Source organism: Mercenaria mercenaria, chromosome 16 (genome assembly GCF_021730395.1).
Source record: "Mercenaria mercenaria strain notata chromosome 16, MADL_Memer_1, whole genome shotgun sequence".
In the NCBI taxonomy this organism is placed as follows: Eukaryota; Metazoa; Mollusca; class Bivalvia; order Venerida; family Veneridae; genus Mercenaria; species Mercenaria mercenaria.
The window spans coordinates 40,479,910-40,501,622 of record NC_069376.1 but is presented as its reverse complement, the minus strand read 5'-3'; the positions used below and the strand labels follow the sequence as shown (position 1 = coordinate 40,501,622).

Here is a 21,713-nt window from a genome sequence, read left to right as displayed (position 1 = left end):
GTGTCACTCGGGTGAACTCGGGTGATCTGGTCAGAGTTACACGGGCTTGTATGCCGAATGCGCCCTTAGATGACTATAACTTTACTTTTTACTTTATCATTCATTCCGTAAGCTTTTATGTGCCTATTTTTTTTATTTACGTGGCTAAAGGAACAAAATAGAGAACAAAGGTGTAATCACATAAATACCTCCATCCAGGTGACATACAAAGTGCTCAACCGAGGTCATTAGGTCCAAGGTCAAGGTCACATTTAGAGGACAAATATAAAATAGCTCAAATTTATGTCTGCTCTATGGGCGGCGGTTACCGCCAAAATTAGTAAATATACAACCCATCCAAAAACAAGTCAGTCAGTGCAGTGTATTTCAGTGACGTCTAGTCTAAAACTCCACCCGTCCAATATATTTACATTCAACGCATTGTATTTTGAAACCATATAATACAAAATTCATTCCATCCATTTAAACATGGAACGATGCATATAAAAACTTGTTGCGATGCACCGTAATATGAAATCATCCAACAAAACATGACACCATGCAGCTCAAATTGAACCCGTTTAACGCAACATGAGTACGTGCAGTGTAAGATGAAATGATTTACTACAACTTGACGCTGTTTAATGCATATTGACACCGCTTTGTGTAATTGAGAGCGGTGTATTAAAACTTGATGCCATGTAGTCCAATGTGAAGACGTTTAACGCAACATGAGTTCTTGCAGTGTAAAGTGAAAAGATTCATTAAAGTTTGGCGCCGTCTAATGCATACTGAAACCATGTCGAACCAAAGTGGCATCTGGGGGTATTAATCGCATTCAGTGATTGCTCTAGTGTCCAACTGTTTTCTTTTCAATGTCTATGTATTTTGTTATATTTTTATATACTGCAATACGTAATTCTGAAGAGTAGTGCAAGCCGTTGGTATGTTATAATTAAAGGATATAATAACACTGACTTAAGGACAATTGTTATTTAAGGTAAAAATAGGTAAATATATGTATATAGACTTGTAATAAGAATATATAAGCTAGGTTAATTGCATACAGTTTAAGTTTGATAAGATACTCAGCACTTGTTGGTTTAGGATATGATGCACGTGATATTCTTGTTTTCGTCTTGCTACTTCATAATTTCTATACTATACGTTTACTAGCAGATTGTTTAAATATCCAAAATATCAGTTGTTACGAGATTAGTACGACGGATATTAGCGCCAGGTGTATGTTATTTATTAACACGAACTTTCAAGTTACTAATTCGAAATTTCAAGTTACTAATTTTGATGTACGTAACTCCAAGTTTAATTAGTTGAAATTTCGAGTTACCTACTGCCATAGTAGGTGTATGTTATTTATTAACATATTTCGCTGCCAGGTCAACACCTCTCAGCATTTATTGAGAGATTTGGCCTCGGTTGGTTCATCGGCGGTTAGGGAGATATCAGCACTCCGGGGACTCGATAAGGGCACATATAAGGGAAATGGCGGACTATGTGAACGTCCGACTGGCGGCCTTCTACAGACAACACAGACGGGGTGAAGACCAGATAACCAAACATTTTGTTAGCACGCAAAAGACGTATGACCTCTAGTGTTCACAAAGATGTTACATGATTTGGCCCAGTGACCCGATTTATGGTTTCAGATGACCCAGTTTCTTACTTGGCCTTGATTTCATAAAGACAAACATTCTAATGTGTTTCATGTATACCACATACAAAATATGGTCACTATAATGTTAGGAAGGGTTTTCAGTAATTTGATCTAGTAATCTAGATTTTCATGCAGATAATACAATTTCAAATCTTTCCTAGATTTTATTATGGGAAACTGTTTAACAAAGTTTATTCAAGACTGTATTGAAATTATGACCTCCAAGGCCAAATCTCTCAATAAATGCTGAAAGGTGTTGATCTGGCAGCGAAATAAGATACTCTGGCCAACCAAGCCCCCGGGTCGCGGCGCGGTTACGGCAAATGAACACTCGGTGAGAAACCAATCCAATAATACATCATCAGGATGCAACCCAGTTAATAGATGTCCCTTTACACATCCACTCTCCCTGGTTTTGGTCATGTAACGCTAACTAGACCAGTCGTCGACCCAGTTACGGCGATGACTCAATTAGCGCCCCCTCCCGGTGACAACGTACACGTACCAGGAGCTCGGAGAAGGTGTGACTAGTAACGTGATTGTCTCTTTGTATAGGTATGGTAGCTAAAATATCTGCTATTTCGTATGGCGAAAACACAAAAACATGACAAATTTCTCTCGAAAACACGACGTTTAGACAGCGCCAAAACGACATATTTGTCGAGTTTTGGTGTTGGCGGGTATGAATATCTCGTGCTGGTGCTCTTTTTTTGTCGTTCTGTCGTGTTTCCGCCCCGCCGACACGAAAACATGACAAATACCTTATTTGTCGAGTTTTCGTGTTTTCGCCCGCCAACATGAAAACACGGAAACACGACAAATACATTATTGATTGATAACTCAGTATTACTAGATATGCACTGGGTCATATATGAGTATTACAGCGGATATATTGTAAGTAAGAATGTGGTGGATTAGCTGTTAGCTAATATATACACATACGGAGGATATCAAAATAATTATAAGATTGCAGCATAAATATTCGATATACCTGATATTTATCCTGTGATGACAATACGTAATTACAATTTATTGTATGTGTACCCAGCGAAGAAGTATTCTATGATAAAGTTGTGCTCTGTCATACGTTTAATGTTTTATAAGAACAATATAATAATAATAAAATCAAAGCCCCCTCATTTGAATTAAGTTAATCTTCATTGAGACCCTCGCGTATACGTATTTTTTTCTAATTGTACAGGCTTGGATCCTTGGCCGGGCCATTTTTCCGTGCCACCCAACCCTCTCGGCCGGCTGAGAAGTGACCTGTATTCATCAAAATGTAACCCAATTGTTTTGGCAAGGGAATAATATTTTCTCACAATTTAGACACCCAAAAATGCACCAGAAGCCACATTTCATACCTACTTTTTCAAAAATGTCCACGGGGATACCCTCTGACCCCCAAAATAGGAGGGCATGACCCCCGCACTTTCCTCAAATGTTGGACTAAAAATGCAGCAGAAGCTACCATTTCATACCTATATTTCAAAAATGACCAGGGAGAAACCCTGTGACTCCAATGTCAGGAGATGGTTGACCCCTCCCGTAGCTCAAAATTTGGTTGCTGGGACAACCCGGACCAAACTTTGGACACAAAATACATCAGAGGCCACCTTTTTACACATATATTTCGATCATTCCCAGTCGAACACGCCCTGTTCCACCTAACAGGTGTTTTCCCCTATCGTACCTAACTCTACTCGGCCTGCCGATTCCGCCTACATTCATAACAGGTACCCTTGAACCACACCAATGAAATATTTCATTAACCGGGTCTGTTATACATACACTTTGTATTCTTAAAACTATAACTGACGTCTGACAAATTAATGCACCAGAAGCCACATTTCATACTTTTTTTTTCAAAAATTTCCATGGGGATACCCTCTGACCCCCAAAATAGGAGAGCATGAACTCCTCACGTACCTCAAATTTTGGGCTAAAAATGCGGCAGGGGCTACCATTTCATACCTATATTTCAAAAATGACCAGGGAGAAACCCTGTGACTCCAAAGTCAGGAGATTGTTAACCCCTCCCGTAGCTCAAAATTTGGACATAAAAATACAAGGGCCGCCTTTTTACACATATATTTCAATCATTCCCAGTCGAACACACCCTGTTCCACCTAACAGGTGTTTTCCCCTACCGTACCTAACTCTACTCGGCTCGCCGATTCCGCCTCATTCATAACAGGTACCCTTGAACCACCCCAATGAAATATTTCTTGAACCGGGTCTGTTATACATACACTTTATATTCTTAAAACTATAACCGACGTCTGACAAATTATTGTTCTATTTTATAATCTCAAATCTTCTAATGCAGCTTTAGTGCATATAAATAAATTCTGAGTTGGCGGTTCTTTCGAATAGAAAGAAAAATGCTTCTGAAACCCTTTTAGCGTTGGCTTCAGAATAACACTACGTTTTATAAGAAATGTCTGAAAAGTATTTGTCGTATTTTTGTGTTGGCGGGGCGAAAACATGAAAACTCGACAAAATAAGGTACTTGTCGTGTTTTCGTGTCGGCTGGACGAAAACACGATAAATAATGGGCGCCACCACGAAAACTCGACAGGTAAATTTGTCGTGTCGGTGTCCTCTAAACGTCGAGTTTTCGCGTAAAACGTGTCGTGTTTCGCCCGCCAACACACCAACAAGAAATGGCAGAAACAGCTACCATATATAGGCCTTCCATAGTTGACACGCTACTGGACCCTAATGACGTCACGCAGTGTGCGAGTTTATCGTTTCTTTGTTCATATTTAAGTTGTATAGGTGACTATGTATGATAAGAAGCCGTACAACGAATAATTAATTTAAAACTTTTACTCTAATACGACATTCTTGAACACTCTCGTAACAAAAACATACAGACAATGTACGTACACGTATCTTTATAAGTTTGTTAGACAAGAAAGGAGGCAAAATCAAAATTAAACTGCACAAAAATGTTTTAAACATTACTTTCAAGTTAATGATTTTATTTGTTGTATATATTTAACAGTCAACTAATAGATATGTATTATCACTGTAGTTTTAAAACATGGATATTATCATCACCACCAGCTGCTACCAAAGCTGTATTGTCCTTATCAAAACACAATGTTCTTGTCAGGCATGTGTCATCAGAGCAATCTGATATGATTCCCAGTTTCATCTTACCATCAGAACTAAGTTGTATTATCTTGTTTGAGAAAACGCAAGATACAAAGACATGACCTTCACCATCTACACAAACTCCACATCGAGCTCTGAATCAGTAAATGTGTACAGGTGTTTTCCTGAACTGTTAATGGTTACTAGCTCATTTTTAATGTTTGAGATGTATATCAAACTACCATCATCACTTAGTGCAATATTTTGGAAGGAGGTATAACGAGACTGATGAGTATATAGAATACTCTCCTTTTTACCATCTTTACTATATATATACACGGAACTGTCACCGACAACATATAACTGGTTATTACGATAGGCCAGTCCCATACAAGAATGATCTGTATTAACAAACTTGGTAAGTGTTATACCTCCCATAATATCCACAAACTGCAGTTTATTGGAGGTTAGTGCTACTACAGCTGTATTGTTACCGATATAACACACATCATTGGGATATGCAGGCATATCACACACACTGATCACCTGGTACCTGGCGTCGAGTTTCTTCAGTCTGTCGTTACCGCTGTCTGCTAACAGAATCTCTCCAGAAGGTAAAAGGCAACAACCTTCGACAACACATCTATATCTCTCACCATTTACTCGAATGATACTCTTATATCTATCCTTGTCTGACCATACATGTGTACCTGTTAATCTCTGTGCAGATGGAATGCTTGCCTGGTTATGTGTTTCTCTAAAATGAAGAATTAAGACATGTCAGACCTAAATGTTCATTAAGTAAAAAAAGATGATAGCAAATAACGGCATTGAATGACATTTTTCGATATATACATCTGGAAATGCATTTGGTACAATGCACTTTTTTAATAATATTTCATCTTATTGATTTACTGAAATTGAACGGGGTAGATCTAAATACATCTTATACGTGAATTTTCCTATAGCACGTGTTAAATAAAAAACCCTGTAAAATAAGGTATTCAAAAAGGCATTTAGCTTTAGACATGTAAATAGGTAAGTCGTATAATATCATTTGCGTCCTATACATGTCGACTGAGTTGCGATTTTAAATAAAAGCTAAAGAAGGAGACCCTCTTTAATCAAGCTTGTAAATCTCGAAACTTCGAGCAAACACATATATGTATATGTTTAATAGTTCATGCCAACAATTTTTTATCTACAAATGTTAACCTCCAGAAAAAGTAAATTGTAATGTTTACACGAGCGTAGCCGCAGATTCATGCATTCTTATTAGCCCTTGAAACTGGACATACACAGGACCTAATCCCGAGCTTAATTTTGATGAAAAAGGCTAAGTGTAACAAGGGACACGATTTCATCAAAATAAAACCAAGTGTTATGAAATTTAAGTCAGACTAGGGAAAGTCACTTATGAAGTTTCATTTAGCCATGCTGAGTAACAAGGTGTGAGGTTGCTGTGAACCGATAACAAGGTGTCCACAAATCTTGCCGACGACGGCGCCGGATGTATCGCAATTGGTCTTATAACTTTCGCCAATGCGAGCTTACAATATACTGTCTCATTTTGTATTTTTCATTCAATCTTTCCGTTTTATCGTTTTACTTTATAGAATTTGCTCTCTGCTGAGCACGCCGATATCGGATAGATATCAGTAAGTGATAGGAATATTGGCCGATAGGTCAGAGAAAGGTTCGTTGTCTGATATGCCACATTAGTTTGTTTTTATTTATATTATAGTAATGCGTGAAAAACGAGTGTTTAAATTCAACCGGCCATTACCTTCTCTTTTTATGTGTGTTTTCTTTAACTAAACAAGTAATAGCATAATAGCCGCTATATATAAACGTTTATATGTAACAGGTTCTTTCAATGGTTGTAGGTGCTGATAAAAATATCAGGTAAAAGGGGTAACTGTTTCTAAAAACGGTAACGATGCTCTGCCGAGATACCATGCGAGCAGTTACCTGAGAACTGCTCAAAGCCAATGATGGAATGCTTTCTTAAATGGCATGTTAAACAATTAACAGTAAAATGTTTTAACCCCTAATTTCTTACAGTAGCGTTTTTAAACAAGCACATGACATTTACGTCTGTATACAGGAAAAACGTTGTTACATTTAAAAGGTGAACAACAACGGAGAGATCCCGTCTAGTTGTATCATATATATAGCGTAATATAATGTATTTTTCTATTGTCGTAAACTAACTTTCAATGGATCGAGAAATGTGATATAAGTTACGAAGAGGAACTATCAACCTTTTTGATTTTTATCCGGTTTAACGTAAAAGAATACAAATTACTGCTTGCATCTAACTACATTTATATAGTAAACGTAGTTTTCAAGAGATTCATCTAGCTTGCTCCTCGTTTTACAGCACCGGTAAATACTGGAAACCCCTGCGCCAAATGTACCTGCTACGTTTGAGGATTGCAGGTCAAGGGAGTATTAAGATATTGAGAGAAATCGATTTTGAGCTTAAAGGGTCACTGTGACCTGGACCTTTGATCCACTGACCCCAACTCAATGGGAACCCATGAGCAATATTTAACTGAAGTTCGAGTATCATAGGTCAAATTATTCTTTAGTTACTGAGCGGAAACGAAATTGTTAACTGATGGACAGACCATTAGACGTACATACGAAAACAGGCACAGTTCCTGCACCATCGGCATATAAAAAACATTCGGTATCTGCCATATATCGTCGACCCCGTTTCGACTTAAAACCCATGACCAAACGATATCCCTCCATTATAAAATGATATTGGTCCAATGATGGTAACATATGGGTTTGCTTTACTTTGTCGTGTATTCACTTAGAAAGTCTAAACCTTATCTAAAACAAGACACCAAAATAAAAAATGACCCTTTCTATACCTTTGATGTTCCTGAATCTGTGACAGCGGGCCTGTATCAACTGAAAAAGAAACAGTAACTCCTATCAATTCCCTCTTGCAGAATTTAACATTACTTTTAGATAAATTAAGAAATTGAAGATCATTTCAGTATTCAAAGTTCCTACTTACGTTCTGTATTTTGATGTATCTCCTGTTTGATGGCAATGGTAGGTTCGGGCATGCTTACTCTGTGTTCAAGCAAAGGGTGTGGTGAAACCTCGTCGCAACTTTTGTCAAGTTTGCTTTTTTCGCATGTGATTATCACGTTCATCTGTCCTGCCGTTATGGCATTATACAAATGGTCAAACATACTATACCATTTATACACGTCTTTCTCATCGTAACAGTACTTTCCGGCAAACTCATCAATAATTACCAAACAGGTATTTTTCAAATCAATCGTCTTAAAATCGTTTGGTTCAGTCAGAAGTATACATTGTGATGGATCATAAGACGAAGCTGTGGCGACTGCTACTGATGTCTTTCCGCATTTCTTAGGACCTGTCAGCGCAATTGCTTTATTTGCCCTGAATTTAACCCTAGTTTTTCTGAGAATTTCTTCGTCAACTTGACCGCTGCTGATTCTATATTGCTTCAGGAAGTTGCTGGTCATGACTTTTATTGAAATAATAAACAAAACACTTAAATATTATGCACTTATTTAATTCCCGAGGTCCAAAGTTTTGTCTATTGACCGGCAAGCAATTGTAACAAGTGTTTTATTATATGACATAAGAAATTAATTGTCTCAGTTTTATTTTTCAACTGTTTAACTTATTAGCCTAGTTAACATATGTTGAATATAGACCAGTTATATAGCATAAACTATTGCCCAGGGATTTATGTAAGGAATCCTGTAATAATATTACATATTTACCGGTATCAAAAAGTAATTTCAAATTAATCAATCGCCATGTAATAAATGAAGATAAATTATTACGTTTATATACTAGAAATTATAAATATTGTAATCTTGAATGTGTTTACCTTTCAAATTGTTGTTAACTGCTGAACAAGTCGAGTGCACATCCTGATTTCTGCACTCTGAAACCAATCAATAAATATTTCATGTCGATACGTATTCATAATTATGTCGCATATATATATATATAAATATTTCCGAAAACTAAAGTATTTTATTTTACTTATATGTGAAAGACTAACGTAATAATCTAAACTGTCGTACCAGGTGTAAGGTCTACCGGATGAGTCTCGCTTGTATCATCAAACACCTTGACAACGTCTTCAAGGATGTCGTGATCATGGAATTGTTTGCATTCCGCCAGAATCTTCGAGTCTGTTATCATGATTATGTCTAAACTTTTGCCACCGTCTCCTTTCGTAGTATGCATCATACTGTTAAATATATCAGCCATACTTTTAGCCTTGTTTTCATCATACGAAAAATTTCCAAACGGATTTCTGCATAGAACCAAATCAACATCTTCAGGATCAATATGGCGCCAGACCGATGACTTGTTCATTTCGACACTTCGTTTATGATTGTGATTCATTCCTTTTATGGCTGCAAGAGTTGTTTCAAAGTAACGACTGTTGTCACTTCCGGTTACAATCACGCAGTGATTATCTCTAAGCTTTGTTCGGATGTCGGCAACTTCTGATGGTGCATTAAAAGTGTCTGGTAATTCCTTGATTGTCGCTTCAAAACTTGCTGATAGATACAAACAGATAATCGCGCATTAGTGTTGTTTGCGTGTATGATTTGGTACGTTTTAAGGTGCAGTATTATACAATGTAATTATAAAACGAAACGAAGTCGTAATCAATAATGAATTAGGAATATTGACATTTTAAAGGCTATGGGCCTTTAAAGTATATATAGATCTACTTTCTTGTAATTCTTCTTAAAGTATGGTTATGTACGATATGTGTTTTATCTTTTATGGTGAAATTTGATATGTAAAAATGCACAGATGAGACTCAAACGAATAAACAAATAAATTGCTAATCTCACAGTTTCCCCGCTCCATGCAGCTATGAAAGTTTAATTGAGACTCATTTCTGCCATATTATCTTAGTTCAACCAAATACATGTACGCCAAAGTTGTCATCCCCGTGGCGATCATATTTCTTTCCGATGTGCAAAAACTTGAACAATATTAATTTTGTAGGACAAAAAACATAAGGACCATCTAAGCAATATCTGTGCCAAGTTAAGTCATCTTGCACTAACAGTTCTGGCGGATAATGTAAACGGAAAATGGACGCATGTAATGAACGACGAATGCAAGTGATCACAATAGCTCCGCTTGAACACCGTGCTCTGGCAAGTGATTACGAGAAATTCCGTCTTCAAAGTCATTTGCAGATTCAGTTATACAATCAAACTAAATATATTATGGTAATCCTTTATAACACAAAACATAACAAATTATATACTAACCTTGAAGTTTCATCAGAATGCTGTCTGCAGTTTTTATTCTTTTGTTTTTGTCCCCTTAAAAAATGAAATCTATTTGAAACTCAAAATCTTTATAAAAAGACATTTTTCAAACTTTACATCGTAAAAGGGCAATCATATTTGTGTGGCATTGTCTTTTTAACTGATCTTTTTTCAATTCAAAGTTTTAGAAAGGCAATTTACTTTTTTCAATACAACACATTTAGCAATAATAAAAAGAAGAGATTACCTGCGTTTATGTCAAAGACTACGGGGTAAATGCGTAGTTGATGATAAATTTAATGTAATGTTCTTTTTCATTACCATCAGTCACCAGAACACGGACTGATGCTTTCCTATTAAAAATATGACGTTTTATGCAACAAAACGACACTGTATATCATAACAATTAGGCAATAACATATCTGGTGCGCGCTCTCGTGAAATAATTCTTTCGCATCTGAGCCCCAGACAATGATTTTATTCAATGAAAAAATCACTGTTTTCTTTAAAAAAAGTGTACTATTTTACGTCACTTGCATTTCCTTGTATACAATTCCTTCACCGCAGCGGTTTTGTAACATCGTTACATTAAAAAGATATTTGGGATCCATTAGAAAATGATAACGTTTCCCACAGCATGTAAGTCTTAAAATAGATATAAGGTTTTCCAACGATATTTTTTTGGAACATTATAAAAGTCATATTTTGTAATCTATACAATTTCCGGAATAATGAAGTAAATATAATATGCATTCGAGTATTTTAGCAGATATTGTGAACCCTTAAAAATAATGTCAGCCGATTCTATAGTCCCTTTTGACATTATATTTCTCTGGGTCACAACTCAAATGCATGTAAAATTAGTGTTAAATGATTAAACAAATCGACTTAAATTGTCTGAATGCCTTGGAGTTGAAAGCATTATGATTATCTACAGATAAAGAGGGGACTTTATAAACATTAGGCCAAAAAAAAATATCTATGTTTCCTGTGACATGCCAGAAAAAATAGGTTTTTTAGAATACACATCTTTACAGTAGCTGTAGTAGCAGTAGTTGGCTTCTAGTCAAATTATTAAATACATGCCGTCAGAATATTTCAACAGATGCACCTTTGGTTTTCCGTTGGTTCAAGCCTAGCTTAAACTCATGATTTTTATGTCAAGTTTAAGGCAGGGGTGTAATTTTTTTTCACACCACTCGCCCTGCAGGACTAGTAACCACTAAAATCTGCTTGCCCTTAGTGAACAGTCACTTGCCCTTATAATTGACATGTTTAATATTGTCACTTTTATGAAAGGAGTATTATACATGTACAATAAGTAAATTTCAAATGTAACACTCAGTAGACAAATACTATTCTCTTGTACACTACATTTCTTTTTTAAGGTGGCATATTTGTTCTTCTTAAACTTCCTTTTTACAGCAGACATTTTTCTTTTTCTTTCCTGTATTTTGTCAGCAGCACCAGCCAGTTGCTCTTCATAATAACTGCAGCGATAGTAATAATAATTAAAGTCTATCCCCTCCCGTATTTTCTTAAAGTATTAGGACAGCATAAAATATTTAGTTATTTTCATTTCCTCAAGACTTATTTCCCGAAAATAATTATTTTGAAAAGTGTCCCCAAAATATGAACATAATCATCATCATCCACACACCCGTTGTGAAAGCGAAAAAAAAACAATTATCGGAAATTATTCTGTTTATAAGCTAAGTAATTGGCCTTGTTTTCATCATTAATTAACACCCCGCAAAGAGCTAAAAGAAGTGTGTTGGTATCATGGCATCTGAAGTGAAGATCAAAGCGGTATAGTTGCCCGAGATTGTCATGGCATTACGTCATATTTTCGCGCAATGTGAAACATCACTGTTTGATCGTACGGCCTCGCTTCTTTAAATTGTTGAGAAGAAATCAATAAAAATGTTTCTTCTTTATATTTTTAAAAAGTGAATGTACAATATCATGAATGAACTGACAGGTAAATGTGTCAAACGATTATACTGGATATCCTACCTCTGTGACCTGCTTGCCCTCAAAGAATTTACATTATTGTTACATTATTGTTAGAGAAGAATATCTTACAAAGTGTCGTCTCAAAAATAATACTTGTACGTAGATTCATTTAAAACTTAATTAAACAAGAGCTGTCACAGGAGACAGCGCGCTCGACTATTTCGATGCTGGATAGTGAAACTGGGCACATCTGAGGAAACTAGAGCTGTCACTGGAGTGTTCAATGAAGATATTGCACAATAGCCTGAGTCTATGTCAAAAAATAAACTTAAAGTAATAAGAGAGGTAAAGATAAAATGTATCAAAACACTATATAAGTATATCCTAAGCAGAAAGGGGCATAATTCATTAAATATTGGTGCCAGAGTTATGCAGCTTGTGTCATATAGTGTGGGTGATGATGTTGAACAACTATTTTAAGTTTGAATCAAATCCATTCAGTAATAACAGAGACAGAGTGAAAGTGCATCAAAACTTTAACCTAAAATTCTAAGTAAAAAGGGGGAATAATTAATCAAAAATTTGTGCCAGAGTTATGCACCTTGTGTCATATGGTGTGGGTGAGGATGTTGAACAACTATTTTAAGTTTGAATCAAATCCAGTCAGTAATAACAGAGACAGAGTGAAAGTGCATCAAAACTTTAACCTAAAATTCTAAGTAAAAAGGGGAAATAATTCATGAAAAAATTGGTCCCAGAGTTATGCACCTTGTGTCATATGAAAAGGGTAATGATGTTGAACAATTGTTTAAATTTGAATCAAATCCATTCAGTAATAACAGAGATAGAGTGAAAGTGCATAAAACTTTAACCTGAAATTCTAAGTAAAAAGGGGAATAATTCAAGAAAAATTGTGCCAGAGTTATGCATCTTGTGTCGTATGATGTGGGTGATGATGCTGAACAACTATTTTAAGTTTGAATCAAATCCATTCAGTAGTAACAGAGGTAGAGTGAAAGTGCACCAAAACTTTAACCTGAAATTCTAAGTAAAAAGGGGGAATAATTCATAAAAAAATGGTGCCAGAGTTATGCACCTTGTGTCATATGATGTGGGTGATGATCGATCGGTCGAGTATACAGCGAAGTCCACTCGTCCTATCCAGAATTTAACTCGTCAATGTACGATGGATGTGAATATAGAACTGTCAGATCCTTCACAAGGAACTGCCTGTCGGCGGGTGGACTTGTTCAAAAAGCTCGGTGAATGTACATCGATCCGATGTTCCTAAATGAGAGCATATAATTTTTTTTCGTACCCGCAAATTTTCGTCCGAAGAAAAGTTTAGGGTCGGGGGCTAAAATTAGGGTCGGTCGGGTCACCGGAAACATACATTTTTTTTCGCCTTATTACCCGTATAAGTTTTAACCTGAAAATCTAAGTGAAAAGGGGGGATAATTCATGAAATATTGGTGCCAGAGTTATGGCCCTTATGTCAGATGATGTGGGTGATGATGAGGAATAAGTACTTCAAGTTTGAATCAAATCTATCAAGTAATTACAGAGATAAGTTGAAAAAGAGAAAGTGTAAAAAAAACTTTAACCAAGGTGGGGACGCGGAAAGACGCCGACGCCGACGCCGGGGCGAGTAGGATAGCTCTTCTTATACTTCGTATAGTCGAGCTAAAACCGTAACAACATCATACTGCGTTATTCTAAAGCCACATTTCTATTTACATTCACGAGGTCACGTAGGGCACGTGTAACCTATCCTGCCGTGCTAACAGAAATCTGTTTGCGAAAAATCGTTTTACTCCATGTATTTAAATTGCTGCCGCTTTTTCATTATTTAAGATTTTTTAATTCTGTTTTTTATACTTTCTGTTCAAAAGTCTGAATTTTATGACCATATTATGTATCATTTATTTACTTTAAGAAAGAAATAAGTAATTAGGATCGCGCTGTTTGAAATTTTACAAGTGATTATATGAAAATTCGGCCGTTTTTATAAAAATTTTCCTACATTTTTGTCAATGTCTTATTAAAATTATTATAGAATTCAAACTGAATTACTTCTCAAGCGGTATTGAAAATTTAAAGCGATTATATTAAAAAATGAATGCACTACGCGCGTTTTTTTGTGTACGTGTCGATAAAAAAAAGTAACGGCGAAATTAGATATTACGATAGGTCGCACGTGCCCGTGGAATGGAAAATAACCGGCATGACGTTTTGATATCTTAATGATTCGCGGGTTAATTCCAATCAATCCAGGTAGTTTTTCGCAATATAATTTCTGAATTTGGTAAAGTTACGACGTAAAAACCACTCGCCCGATCGGTCGAGTATACAGCGAAGTCCACTCGTCCTATCCAGAATTTAACTCGTCAATGTACGATGGATGTGAATATAGAACTGTCAGATCCTTCACAAGAAACTGCCTGTCGGCGGGTGGACTTGTTCAAAAAGCTCGGTGAATGTACATCGATCCGATGTTCCTAAATGAGAGCATATAATTTTTTTTCGTACCCGCAAATTTTCGTCCGAAGAAAAGTTTAGGGTCGGGGGCTTAAATTAGGGTCGGTCGGGTCACCGGAAACATACATTTTTTTTTCGCCTTATTACCCGTATAAGTTTTATACTATAATATTTACCTGCAGGCCCTGGTTTTTCTACAATCACCTTCCGTAGAATTGACGTTGCTTCCCTTGTATTGGATCCAACTTCATCTAATTTGATTTTCATTTCCTGAATTGTGTCCGCTATTTGTCGAATTTTTTCTTCGTACCATATCCGTAAAGCATCACCAAGATCTGGTAAGTGACCAGTCTTAGCATCACAAATTTTCTGGCGAAACTCTGCTTCACGTGTAGCATTAAACATCTCCTTAGCTAAAGTCATGGTCGCTGTATCAAGGCGTCCCCAATACATATCAAAGTCTTCGTCGGACATGCTTGATGTGTTTGGAAGATGCTGCAACTGGTTTCTTATCCCGCGAATTTCATTTATAAGATAAGTTTGCATTGGCTTATGACTTGCATCAAACATTTCCGTAATCAATGTAATAAGCAGGGACACATCCCATTGATTTACATCAGCGATGCCGTGACTAGGATAGAGCAAGTCATACTGATCATCTCTAATTTTTCTTTTCCTCTTCAGTTTTATCACATCTCGATGTTTTTGTGACAGATATGCATCAATGTCCGTATAAGAAGTCCCAGCATCATCCTTAGCAAGCTTAATGAAAAGTTCTCTTAAAGGTTCAGGACAAATATTCACCACGAAGCACACAAGTCTGAAGTATTTGTCCCCCATCTGCTTAGTATAAATAAAAATAGAGAATATAGCAAATATCCTTCGAACAAGTTCTAAATATTAAGGTATTAGAAAACTGATACTATGGAAACATAAGCCGTCAAAATTCTCATTTTGCCACTTGTGATCAATAGTAAGAGATAAAACTCACACTTTCCAGACTGAAAATTAAATGGTGATTAAAACAGGAAATATTCCGAAGCAGCATCCACATCACGGGTACTTAACTGTGCCTTTGGTACCTTCTGCACCAATGAGAAATGAAAGTACTTCGCTTCCGTTACCGCAGGTACTTCGACAATGTTGACAAAATAAGCGAGATCGATGAGTGTTTTTTTCATTTTTGTCATTGTGTTACTGCATAGAGCATTTTTAAAAAATCGGTGTAGCGGGGTGTAGTTGTATCGTAGCTATACACCCATGCTAAATTTAGTGGCAAATAATCAATTTCCTAAAATTGTAAGGAAAAATAAGTTGGGATTGAAACGTGAAATTTTCCACATCAGCGACTGTTTAGATTCATTTTTTCATGCTAATCCAAAACGATCATCACTGCTGTCGTAAATTATATCTATAGATGACAGTCAATCTGTCAAAGATAATAGGTAAGGGTAGATGAAATGTGTCCATAAATTTCCGAATTTTCCGAAATTTGCAGTCGCGGCCCCTTTGAGGTTCCGCAGGTACTTCTAAAGTACCGAGGGGAAAATTTGGCCGGAAAAGTAAACAAATCTCCAATAACTCGCCCTCGTACGATATAATAGGTCCAAGCCAAAATGATATATTCGTCAGATGCAGCGCTCCCATTTTCAAGCCAGCTCCTTTTTGAGATTTTGCGCCTGCACTTTGGAACATTTTTATTGAAAAGATCATGTTCTGAGGTCCTTACCGAAAGAAATAGTTATCTCCCCTATCGCTGTAAAATACATTATGTATAGTGGAGGTTATGTACAACAGTACTATTGTTCGATAAATTTTAGAATCAAAGCTAACGCTCAATTCAAAGTTCAGACAATTGAACAGGAGGCTTTGTTTAAATTGTGTTTCAATTTAAGAAAGTGAAAGTAGAAAATTTTATGTCTGATCAATATGATTTTGAAACAGATAATAGGTAAGGTAGATTTCCCGGAAGCACGTGTACAGAGCACCACAAACACAGCTACAGAGCCACGCATTGCAAAGTAGGTCCACAACAAAAAGAAGCCGTAACGGAAAAATATTATAGACGGGTTGCTTCAAAAATCGAACAAGTACATTTTAATTTTATGCAAAATAAATAGAGGGGACGGAATGGTTAGGGGGAAGAAAAGGGTGGGGATTGAAGGGGAAAGTGGAACAAGGATGAATATTCAAAAGAGAATGCTACGTTCCTTTATCACAGTTACTCTACAACGTAAACCACAACAGCGCAGACACTCACGTACAAAAGACAAACGCACACACACACATAACTAACTTACATGGATAACCAAACAAACAAGTAAAATATACATTTGTAACAACACTGCAGGGCACCGCCCAAGACACACACACACACACACACACACACACACACACGCACGCACGCACACACACACACACACACACAAGCAGGAAAAACAACAATCGGGCACTGTCAGCCAAAATTAGGGTAGGCACGATAACTTGCTCATAGTAAAAGGAGAGGGGGGGGGGTGAAAAAACAACAATCGGGCACTGTCTAAGGATTCTGGCAGCCAAAATTAGGGTAGACACGATAACTTGCTCATAGTAAAAGGAGGGGGTGCAAAAGCAAGGGAGAAAAGGATGGATGGGGCGATAGGGGGAGTAAGGAGAAAGAGGAAAGTAATGAAAGCGTTAGCTTTGATTCTTAAATTAATCAAACAATAGTACTGTTATATTATATATAACCTCCCCTATACAAATATATTTTACAGAAATACTATTTAAAAGTATTCTGTTAATGAAATATTGATAAAGTATTATTTTTGTATGGCTAGATCAACTTGTTTACATATCCAAATTTCTGTAACCATTTAAAATTCTGCCTAATATCAATAACATGAATTTTGATTTACAGTGTATACTGAGACAGACCATTTTATAATGACGTAACACGATCTTGGTTAAAATTGCGTAACATGCTCAAAATAATTAGGGTAGGTAGGTCGGTATTTTTTTTTTTTTTTTTTTTTTGATTTCTTTTTATCAAGTGGAAATTATTTTTGTGTCAAAAAATGAATACAAATAAAGGGATTATGCCTTTACAACATCAGTAAGTTGATTTCTAACATCACTGACCATGTTTAAAGCATAAAAAGTGCAGTTTTTCAACTTTTTGTTAAAAACTTGAAAAAAAATTCTTCAAGGCCATAAATACATTTAGGGTCGGGCCAAAAATTTAGGGTAGGTCGGGACAGCCGAAACAAACATTTTTTACGCGTAAATGGGTCTTCTATTCTTTATATCATTTATATGAATAATTTGGTGACATTTTAAAGAAATAAAAGCTTACAGAAAATGAATGGTTTGACTAAAAAGTATTGTAAAAACCCTTTGTAAGCTCTGTTACTGGTTTTGGAAAGACGTCATTTACAACCTTATTCTATGACAAGTGTACAATAATCATAAATGGAATGAAAGAAATAAACACCGAAAACAATAAAACCACTGCTGTCTTACCTTTCCAGTTTAAAAATGCACCCTTTTGGACAGCACCCTGCCCTTTTTGAGCTCTATAGAAATAACACATAAACTTTTGGGTTCGGGAAAAATAAGTCCAGTCACTGACGTGGACTTATTCACGTTTCCTTTCCAAATATTTTTTCCTTGCATTTCTAGAAAACTGATTATTTGCCACTAAATTAAGCATGGGTGTATAGGTAAGATACAACTACATTCCCAGTTTTAAAAAAATGCTCCATGCAGTAAATGAAAAAAAAATCACTCACCGATCTCGCTCATTTTATCAAGATTGTCGAAGTACATGCGATACCGGAAGCGAAGTACCTTCGTACCTCATCAGCATAGCCGGTACCATAGGCACAGTTTATAGTACCCGCGACATAGCCGTCTAGAAACATGGAAATAAATCCTAATTTTAATTGAGCACTTATATAACACTTAGGTGACGACTTATTACTATTAAAACAATATGATAAGTTGCAATTATTCCATGCATGTATTTTTAACTTCACAACCTATTTTACTAAGCTGGATACGTTAAATTATAGTTACTAATTTCCAACGATAACGTGATTCCCGCCGAAACGCGAGGACGAGTCTATTTCATGATAACTGATGAAATAACAATTCATAAAGCTTGCACATTATTTGACAAGTAAATATTAGTATTTATATCATTTTAAATATCCTCTAAGTATATGGCAACATAGCTCAGTTGGGGAAATGCAGACAACAAATTGGATATAAGCAAATAGTTTTGTGGGTTCAAATCTTCATGAGTTTTTTTTCAGATTTTTGTTTTGTGTTTCCTATTCGTTTTCATTTTTGTTTGAGTATTTTTCAAGTGTTTCTTTCTTTGACTGTTTGTATTTGTATTTACATGTATGTCTTTATATAACACAATAGTATGTTCATTATTTGCATGGCTTAAGTACATACATTTAATCAATATCATCTTAAAGTTTGTTATAAAATAAGCTTTTCAGATCTGCCATATCTGTCGTGATGTCACAGAGCTCATGAAGTAAACTTGATATTTTTTATGCAAAAGTGAAATGAAAATTAAATGTCGATGCTGATCGAGTTTCGAACCCACACGGCAAAAGATCTGTTGAACAGTATGCTTTACCACTGAGCTAATTTGTAATTGATATAAAATCTAGAAATATTTAGATTGTAACATGTTAGAAAAATATTGAATTCCCTATGTTCCATTTTAATCTATTTATAGTCATGTTTGTAAATATCAAGTTATCGTTGGGGCACAGTACCTTATCTTATCGGAAACTCTATGCAGATCCAGAAAAATAACTGCAAAAGACAAAACTCAAATAAAACAGAAAATGTTACCTTTTGTATTTAGATTCTTCCCTCCTGTTCTTTCCAATAAAAATGTGACACGGCAATACTGGTTTGGAACCATTTTCCGGACACATTTTCATATTTCGGCTCTATTATTCCCTAAAAAAATATTTGACATAAATGAAGCCCACACTGCACAAACTTCAGCTCCTTCCACATCCGATGTTGTAATCAGCATCGTGTTGTGACGTAAAATATGGGTTCCATGGGGCCTCAAATGGGGTCACTAAAGTAAGTTATTTTTCCCGTCAGGTAAACCAGTATCCGGACAAATATTTTGACGTTGTTCTGTTGTTAATTTGATATCAAAATAAGTAATTAAACTATTTCTACATATTTCTTTATCATTCATCTCTTTAAAATTGCACATGAGACATAACCCGACGTTCAATAGCAGCTACGAAAGCAAACCGAGGTTGACTATTAAAAACTCGAATTTCGTATTATACGAATTCTTGATAATTCCAATAGATATAGAATAAAATTAGTGCAAAAATCGACAGCCCTGCATCTTACGTAACTTTTAGCGTGAAATTAAAAGTAGAACATGTTATCAGCAGACAATCATTATGTAGTTTGTTTATTTCTTCCCCACTTGATACCTCGGCATGTGTGAACTACTGCGCATGCGCAATGCTATCTTCATGCCCCGTTAAGACAGAAAGTTGTTTTGTAAACGCAGGTGAGTTGTCATCAAAAACCCAAACATTATACAGCCTTATAAAATAGTGGTTTGTTGTAGACATGAAGAACAAACATCTAAATGATCTAGATGAAACAATTACATGAATAACAACGAAATAAAGCGGATATTACATGTGTCCGGAAACTGGTCCTGTCCGGAAAATGACTCCCAACCAGTATATAAGTTTTGTCTATAAATAGAAACCTGTGTAGAAATTCCTATTCTAAATTAAGCACGAATAAGTTAATAATAGTAACACAATGATTAATACATTTAAACAAGATTTATCTTCTTGTGCATTTGCAATATTCGGTCTTTTTAGTTTGTCTGACTTTAGCATCATGTTGCAGATGCTTAAATTAGACCGTTACGTAGTCCAGTGATAACATTGTGTTGACTACGTGTATTGACTATACGAAACCAGTGGTCTTGATTTTGAGTCCCCGCTCCTCCAACTAAAAATGCTACTACTGGGATAAGAGTCCCATGTATGAGTGCTTTACTCCTGGCACGCTAAAAAAACCGGGAAGCTTCTCGGAGTGAAGTGTTTTCTGTATCTAACACTATTCTCCCACTAACAATAACTAATTCGGTAGAAAATGTGCTTCCGTGGTGTAGTTGAAAGAAGTCCAAAGTAGATAGATCCTAATTTTCCCATTTTTTTGCACAAATTTGTGGAAAACGAGTGTTTCAGTCATACCTTTTCACTGCTAGGATAAATTCTGCATGAAATGAGACGGTTTTTATGTTGATCGAAACCGAAAGTAGGAGTTTATTGTGCGAACAAGAGCAAATATGCGGTATATTTAGGGTAGCAGAACACGACTGACTGGCATTTCACTAGGAACTATTTTCAACACCCTATTTTCTTTTCAATTTTTCGCTAATAGAACTTTCATTAAAAATAGGTGTAGGAAAGAGTGATGTTCTATAAAAATACCTAAAGACGATCTGAAGTTGTCGTTTTTTACATGAAACAATATAAAGCAATTATTTGGCGGGAGTCTATTTTTAGATCATGTATATTTTTTATGTTAATCTCTAGTCTGCATCATCAAATATTTACCTTCCCTTGCGTTCATTATAAACTTATACAATATACCAAGTATCGATGAGAAAGTCACATAACACTGCATCTTTTACCAGCAAATTATTTCTTTATGTAATCTTTTTCGACAAAAAGAATCAGTTTAGTTTGTTATTTGAACAATTAGGTGCGCGAATATTACCATCCAGATGCAAATAATGCAATTAAAAAAAAACTATTCTGCTCTGTTCTGTTTAATAACCAAATCTGGTTAAACAATTCGTCATTGTATCGCAAGGGGTAGTAGTCGCTGCGGGGGTTTTGTTGGCAAAGAGGCCATTCGTAATGAATAAGTATACACGAGTCCAAGATGGCGGCACCCTACTGGTAATCGGATGCCTTTGACAGTACCCTTGAATCCATAACCTGCTCAGTCAAATTTGAAATGTCGACCATAAGTGTTCCTTCTCAAGAGAAGGAAAATAACTAATTATACATAAAAACAAATCGCATGATCACAGTCTCATCAAAATATAGTTTCACAGATACGTAAAAATACTTTCGGGTTGGGATGTCGGGGAGGGCAGGCGACACATGAAGTTAAATCGATTTAAAGTGTTGATACAATACTGTTGA

The 21,713-nt window shown here is 35.9% G+C and overlaps 2 protein-coding genes across 2 annotated transcripts in view; both read right to left on the bottom strand.

Moving 5' to 3' along the window:
* LOC123539959 (E3 ubiquitin-protein ligase UBR5-like) overlaps positions 1 to 21,713 on the bottom strand; it is a 243,411-nt gene that overhangs the window by 113,583 nt on the left and 108,115 nt on the right. The gene's annotated exons all lie outside the window — the stretch shown is intronic.
* On the bottom strand, positions 4,540 to 20,803 carry LOC123540347 (uncharacterized). The gene is made up of 8 exons (XM_045325300.2): positions 20,751 to 20,803; positions 14,676 to 15,339; positions 10,066 to 10,119; positions 8,848 to 9,333; positions 8,649 to 8,705; positions 7,791 to 8,276; positions 7,642 to 7,681; positions 4,540 to 5,513 (listed from the first exon to the last, which is right to left on the bottom strand). The coding sequence occupies exons 2-8, from the start codon at positions 15,337 to 15,339 to the stop codon at positions 4,889 to 4,891; spliced, it is 2,412 nt and encodes an 803-aa protein (XP_045181235.2). The 5' UTR covers positions 20,751 to 20,803; the 3' UTR covers positions 4,540 to 4,888.